The sequence below is a fragment of the Truncatella angustata genome (genome assembly GCF_020726525.1).
Source record: "Truncatella angustata strain MPI-SDFR-AT-0073 chromosome Unknown BKA67scaffold_12, whole genome shotgun sequence".
NCBI classification, from domain to species: Eukaryota; Fungi; Ascomycota; class Sordariomycetes; order Amphisphaeriales; family Sporocadaceae; genus Truncatella; species Truncatella angustata.
Window position 1 is genome coordinate 1,084,463 of NW_025763392.1, and position 7,545 is coordinate 1,092,007.

Sequence of the window (7,545 nt, forward strand, 5' to 3'; positions counted from 1 at the left end):
TTTTAATATAGTCCGTACGAGTCTAGACAACGATGGTATGAAGTATAAAGTCAATAAATTCTTTTTTTATCTTACCCCACCCCCCAATATGAACTTACACAGATTTGTGAACCTTTAGAGTGTGATCAAATTTTATTACCCTCAAGGCAGTGGGAAGGCTTGACTCTCTAGGTGAATATCATATTACGTAAATATCAAAAATTTCAGATCGTAAGTGAGCACATTCGGGCTCCTTTCATGCTCATTTGCTCATCACCTCACGTGACTCCTTGACTGAAGCACAAAGTAGGGTCATGAAAGAATCATATTCACATGAAAAATAATCATACTTGGTCAATGCTAAACAAAACCGATGCCTTAGCGTTCATAAAGTTTTTCATTCGTTATAATAACCGGCCTAGATAGTGGCTTTGGGCCCTAACTTATGATGTATCCTTTTGATGCTGAGTTGCAGCTAACGCTCGTTCAAGTTCACGAAAAAGCTCTCAAAACCTGGTGTTATTAGATTCTAGCCGGAACTTCTTAAACTGTGGCGGCCAACTTCGTGTTCCTATGAAAAGGGAGCTTTATTAATAAGCACAATGCCTTAGTATATAAGAGCCTGTCACTATGAGTCGACCCAATCTTTGATGAAGAAGGTTGAGTTATGACCACGGGTCATGTAGCCCAGACTTTAACCCGCACCGTCTGAGATTCACGAAAAAGGATGAATGAGAACTATTTTGCAGAATTGGGCAACTCTTCAATTACATCCTGGATGTCTTTGTGTAAGGAGTCTGTTGAGCAGATTAGGGCAGGAAGAGCAGGCCAAAAGGTTTTGGTCCATTACTTTTCGGTTCTTTTAAGCCCTACAATCCCACCTTCGCCAATAGATGATCTTTTGCTCAAAGTAGTGATTCGACGAGTAAATGTCATTGGCCATTAGCGGTACGCTTACTCATACTACATTAATGATTTATGCATGACGCGGGGCGAAGCAGGGTGTGAAATCGATCGAATCGAACGGCCTTCCGCTCGATCGATTTGCCAATACAGGGGTGGCACGGGTCGTATTATTCACCTAACCCATACAGAAAGTGAGTATAGAGCCTACGTTATACCGGTATCTTGCATATCGATCGAGCGGAGGTCCGTTTGATTGATTGTATTTAACGTGGGGTCCGTTCGATTCGATTAATGTCAGACCCTTGGGCCGAAGGGAATCTACCCGGTGACGATGCAGTCACGAACTTATCTTACCTGACCCTACCTCTTCATCGTAGTGCATAGAGTGTTTTGACTGTTCAATTATACTACCCTTCGTAAGAAAGCCTACATACAAGAACTCTGTCTAGTAGGTAATAAGGGGCCTTTGTATCTAATGTTTGATTCCTATATTACCGATATCCGGAGGATCGGCAAGCCTGCTCTCAAGCTCACTAATAAGCATATTATCATTAAAAATCAGAATTCCAAATGTAACGGCTAATTTACCGGCGCCAACCACGTAACCTTAGGCATATCCTCGTCATTTGTCTCCAATACTTGATAAACATATCCTAGAAGGTTACATAATGCATGACCACCATTATTTTCACGGCTGGAAAGTTAATTTGGAAAGGAAAAGATGCGATATGTAGGACAGACCTCACTTCTCTATTTAGGCCGGCCGCACATCCTTTACAGCATACAGCTTGAGTAGGTTCACTAGATGAACTACTTTATTAAACCCGTGATGATGAAGTCTTGAATCGTATATTCGCCTTTGGTTTGGATGGATTCTACAGTAGGATGTTCCATCATGGTGTCGCAACATGGACTACAATATTTCTCGATGGACACCTGTGTTACGAACGCAGGCCATGCATGCGACCTTAAGTGGCACGGCTGCGGGCACGCCATGTGGAGACAGCTGGAGCCTCAAATGGGTATGAGACAAAGGACCCAAGTCACGTGACGAACATTGGATCACTGCCAAGGGAAGTGAGCCATACCGCGTTCTAATTGACTAGTTCCCCTATTAAGACTTTTCGCAAGTATTTCAACTCGGAATGCCTATTACTATATATGTCGTACGACTATTCTAAAGATATGTTTAGAATGCTTAGCTCGAGCGCTTTCATTTAATATATGTATTATATGAATTAGACTTATAAAGGTCAATGAACTTTGCTCACGGATTTTCAATGAATTATACCCCTTGTCTTTTAAACGACTAGTTTACGAAACAATGAACTTCACTAAAGTTCATTGAACATTTAATGATAGGAGACGTTGTAGACCTTTTAACGACAGAACATCTACAAGGATTGCTATCACTTTTGATATTCTAGAGCACTAGCACAGGTACCAAGCCTGCTTACAGGTGGCTTGTAGGTTGCGCAGGAGTGATTGCATCGAGTTCACTTAGCACTAGGGACCATTCAGGTCTAATGACTACTGGAGTAGTATTTCGAATATATCATCAATACGACTATTGATCGTTGTACAACGTTAGAGAATATATCCGTTCGAGATTATTTCAGTGCCATGCTTAAGTATATAACGCTCGTTACTAGCGAAGGACCGCTTCTTCATGGACCGCATATTAGAGGCAGTGATAGTCACCTTGAGATACGCCCGATCTAGCGTCGATCCCTGCTCCTAACCGTTGTCTCCTTTGCTGTCGCTGCCCACTGCTGCACTTGGAGCAAAGACAAGCGCTTCGTCCGTATTCAGACCGACAATCTCCCCGAACAACTCCTTGACGGTTCGAGAGTGGCAGTCCGTCCTGACCGCGAGGCGCGCGTGGCATTGCTTGCTTGTGAACTGGAAGTGCCACATGGGCTTGGAGGGCGTGCAACCACGCCGGCAAAGTAAAACAATGGATGATGGTTGCCGAACACAGAGCCAGCAGAGCCGACGAGTTTGTCGGCTCTTTAGTCGCTACAATGATGCGCGCATCCACGTGTCTCTGCAGTCTCACTGTCGCAAGCAGTATGTTGGTCAAAGTTTCCAATCCTTTCCCGAATCAATACAATTCTTGTTGGGATGTCATCGATCATGGACACCGCCAAGATGAGTACTCCGCGAAAGCAAACCATTCGGTCTCGTACCGTTCCGTAATTGTCTCAGCCCATCCAGCGCTACGCCATTCATGAGTGTACTCCACTCCGTAAAGTAGCTTACAGTACTCCCAATATTCTGGATACCAACCAGCCTGCTCCCAGTCCACAATTCCCACGATTCTTTGAGAGTTGGTCCCGCCTGAGATGATGATGTTCCCGAGTGTAAGGTCTCCATGAGTGAAATAGACATGGCCCGTGTCCGGCAGTAGGTCTCGATAGGGGCCAGTGATTCCTTCCGGTCCGGGCCTCGTACGAGTAGCAGCAGCGAGCAGCCAATCATTGAATGACTTGACCGTAGTGAATGGTCCATCTTCGTAATCATGCTGGAAGAACCTATCTTGAATAGTGCCATGGATAATAGATCCTATAAGCGTGGTTAGTTTACTTAGAGAATGGGAGCGAGATTCGAAAGATGTAAATTGTGTACCGATGAAAGTGTTAGACGAGCCTTGTGAAACCTGTCTTAGCGCTGCTATGATCTGTGCAAGATCATTACATATCGACTTCTTATCCACCTCAGTGAGCGCTGGCCATCCCTCCCGCAGTGTTTTGCCAGGTATGAGACTCATGTATATAAAACATTTGTCCCCATACCTCCTCCATCCGAAAACTTCGGGCACTGGAACCTCGTTGTTCGGGAATGCGCGTTTGACTGCTCTCATTGTTTGAGCTTCTTCCAGCCTGAGGTAAGAGGGACCCCCAAATTTGACCGCGAGATTCAGCTTCTCATAAATAGCAACGCCCTCCTCGAGCTGTGGGTTCTCTTTAAGGACTTTGGCTGGTGCTGGTAGTTGGGGTGACAGAAGCGCGCTCGAATGAAAAAATGAAGTCTCAAGGAAATCAATTTCAGCATTTGATGTATCCGGCAGAGAAAATATGTCGAAACATGTCTGCTTTGAGCTTTCTGGCGCCATTGCAGGATGAACGTAAATGGAGTAAGTGGATGGCAAGAAACGATGGAGGGAAGCATCGAGACTTGAACGTTGTTGCGAAAAGTTGGACAGCCTAAGCAGTCCCACAACTATCAGATGCCTAATCTCTAATCTCCCCATCATAGCGCGCGGGTGGAGACATTAATCTACTATTCAGTGGGTTCTACTAACCGCACAAATACGAGCGGTTAAGGGCACGACCTGATTGTTCTTTGGACTGTCCCCTTAGCGGGACATGGCGCTTGCGGGCGGTTATGGGCACGACTTGTTTGGTCTTTGAGCTATCCTCGCAGCAAGGCATACGTTGCGGGCGGTTGTCTAAACCAGTGCCCCATCTGATGCGATGTGGAGCGAGCGGCGTCTTTCGTTACATCAGTCGGCCATTAGGCGAAGCTCCAAGCCAATAAAACACTGAGTCGGAAGCAGAGTTATGTGGCGTGGGTATACATGAAGCTGAGTATTGCTTCAACTCGTCCTCAATCATAGTCTCGCATTCAGTCCCCTCTCCTTGCGATACTCATTATCACCTCCTATACGTCATAATGACACCTCGTTCTGTTTATCTTGCCATGTACCGCGGATCTGCAAGCCAACGCGCCCATTTCGCCCTCTTCATTCCCAACGCCACCGATGATCGCAGCAATATCAGCCAGGATTTCAGATCCATATCATGCAAGGGAATCATCATCCACGTGGTTGGTGAACCAGTCATGAACGGTTATACTCATGAATTCAAACGAAATTACGAAACCAATACTTCGCGTGACCTACAAGAACTGGTTCTGCTTGGTCAAGTCGACTCGGTCAATCTTTATGATCCTCCCAACAACGTGTTTGTCAAGTAACATGTGCCTAGGGAAACGCTGGAGCGTAAGGCACTGATGGTAACCCCGCCTCAGGGGGGTCAGAATATCCGAGCTCCAATCGACGGTGTAAGTGCCCATGGACGATTGATTTAAGCCCTGTTAATAAAAATCTAGGTTAACACTAAGCGGTGTCAAGAGTGGACTATGGAGTACCCACAGACTTCTGGATCGCGGCCTTATTAGCCCCAGTGCTGTCGATACTGCTCAGAACCAGCGAAATCCACCAAAGCATGGTGTACTCGGACAGGGATAAGCTAAATAGTGCGGGGAGCGACTACGGTTAGTTGATTTATATAATATAGTTCTCTTAGTAGGGAGTCTAGGGTTCCACTTAATATGCCAGCCAGAGATTTGTGCCAAACACTTCATCTTTCATTTGAGTGGCATAAATGGACGACTCGAGCTTATCTTCTTTCCTCCTGAAATGGACGTGCAAGTTGCATTTCAAGCATTATCCAACGAAGCTAGTGGCGACTTGTACATGACTTGAAATGGATATGTATATATCTTCTGGTCGACGGTGGTTAAGGGAAGAGAAGAGAGGAAAGAGGAGAGGTGACACAGTAGAAGCTCAGCCGTACAGCCTACGTACAAGATCGGCTTGACCATCATGTTCTTGTTTGATATTACGTATGCTCATGGTACACTTTCGCTTTGGCACGTCTATAACACCACGAGATGAGGTCTTCATGTAAAGTCGCACGATCACGGTCTATGTATTACAGTACAGTACGGTGAACAGAAATAAGCTCAATCTTGATACATACGCCACATCTACTATAAGCAGACTAATGCTGCCATTGCCAATCATTGCTTATCTCAAGTGGTGTCCGCAGAGTACAACGGTAATTGATCACGGAATGGTACTATCAAATCGCAGCCGACTAGCTGGAGCTGATTAATTGATTGATTGTATTTAACGTGGGGGACGTCCCTTACTAGGGCAAACCACGCCTCCCAGAGCCATATATCGCAGGGATGTGGAGGAGTCAGTGTGTAATTATGTACGTGTCAGAGCCTTCTCACGTGCCGATCCAAGTTGTTACGGTACCATGCTGGCGCTGCCAGATGGTTTAAGTCAGTATCCAACCTCGATTCTGTCGGAAAACACGCCCGTCCATTGGTATCCGACCCATGAGTCCGCATTCCCCCGGTCTGGACATCGTCCCAGTAGCAGTTCGATGTCCGTCGAATTGGTGAAGGTGGACAGGTGATGTTGCTTCCGCCGGCGGGGAAAACCCACCGGGGTGGGAAAACCCGCTAGAATTGGATATGTGAGGAAGACTCCTTTGGTCATCGGGCTCTGCGATAGAGTCCATCTCACTGTCGTGTGCCTGTTGACGACTGGCACGAGCCGGGTTAAGGGTACCGTAGCGGGATTCGAACACACTTGCTCTCGTGGCCCACCGCAACGAGACCACTACAAGGCGCACTTAACCACTGCGCCATACGGGCGACAGCTGAAGCTGCGAGCTCGGGGCTTACATATACATTGTCCTCAGGCATGAGAACGAGCACGTGCCCCGGCTTGGATATTGGCCACCGCATAGCATGCTTTAAGAAGCAAAGGCCGAATATCGGCAGAGAAGGGCCGCAAGCGATGTGCCATCCATGTCGCAGCCACATGTTCGACTTCGGATCAAGTATTGCTCGTTACTTACGAAACCACTATCTAGTCACTGCCTTAACGAGACACGAAGGTAATTACGGGATTGTGCGCCGCCTATCTAGGAGTTGGCGTGCTTATGCCGATCTCGACAATGTTAGGAGTATCGGGTTTTATATCGACTTAAGGGCTATTGGGATCTTCTTACTCTTCCTTAATCTCTTATACCACCTTTTCTTCCTCTTTTGCTTTTGCTTCTTACTCTTTTACTTCTTCTTTATACGTATATATTACGCCGTATACCCTTTACGGATTTAAATTTAGTCATAGAAAACTAGCGTTAAGGATTAACTAAAAGTATACGGATTTTTAAAAGATAAATATATAGATTTATGTTTAAGGTTATGTGTATATTATATAACGTCAATTAGGCGGAAGCACTTGATTCGAAGTAATACTCGGAGGTAGAGTAAAGAGAGTGTAAGTAAATGTATTTATAAGCTTACTTAAGGAAAGCGTTTAGAGATACGGAGGATATCTCTTTATATATACTAAGGAAAATACCTTAGAATAATCTAGAATAATCTTATTAATCCATTGGATTAATAATTACTTGGATTATAAATCGTGGTGGATTTATAATAACCGTAGAAGTAAATAAAACGTGAGAGAGCTTTAGTGGCGAAACTATTACAGGGTAGTTTCGCCTAAGTTGGGAAAAGAGTGTAAGGAACATTAGAGTTCTTACTAACTGTATAACGGATAACTCTATGAGTTTTAACCGTATACTAATAGTAAGATATACGTTTAAACGTTAATTTCTCACTTAATAAGATACCGTGTTAACATACTTGTTACATAAAGGGTTAGTTAGTTTTAGCTTATTATTTATTTTAGTAAAATTATCTCCGTTTAAAGAATTATTTAAATTAATTTTACTCTCTTTAAACGCTATATTATTATTATTTTAATCGTTAACGGTAAAGTTTAAGTTATCTTCTTTTTAATTAAAAACAATAAAAGTGTAATAACTTTTTATTTTATTAAACTCGTTT

At 44.4% G+C, this 7,545-nt stretch overlaps 3 protein-coding genes across 3 annotated transcripts; 1 reads left to right on the plus strand and 2 right to left on the minus strand.

Annotated features, from left to right (window-relative positions):
* Window positions 1-3,019: 3,019 nt before the first annotated feature.
* On the minus strand, window positions 3,020-4,000 carry BKA67DRAFT_527429 (kinase-like domain-containing protein; the record flags this gene model as incomplete). The annotated part of the gene is made up of 1 exon (XM_046098855.1): window positions 3,020-4,000. The coding sequence occupies one exon, from the start codon at window positions 3,998-4,000 to the stop codon at window positions 3,020-3,022; it is 981 nt and encodes a 326-aa protein (XP_045951746.1).
* A 560-nt stretch (window positions 4,001-4,560) lies between these two features.
* On the plus strand, window positions 4,561-5,137 carry BKA67DRAFT_665069 (uncharacterized protein; the record flags this gene model as incomplete). The annotated part of the gene is made up of 3 exons (XM_046108495.1): window positions 4,561-4,859; window positions 4,918-4,950; window positions 4,999-5,137. The coding sequence occupies 3 exons, from the start codon at window positions 4,561-4,563 to the stop codon at window positions 5,135-5,137; spliced, it is 471 nt and encodes a 156-aa protein (XP_045951747.1).
* A 642-nt stretch (window positions 5,138-5,779) lies between these two features.
* On the minus strand, window positions 5,780-6,144 carry BKA67DRAFT_587234 (uncharacterized protein; the record flags this gene model as incomplete). The annotated part of the gene is made up of 1 exon (XM_046104308.1): window positions 5,780-6,144. A coding segment is annotated over one exon (249 nt), but the record flags the coding sequence as incomplete, so codon positions are not given.
* Window positions 6,145-7,545: the final 1,401 nt, after the last annotated feature.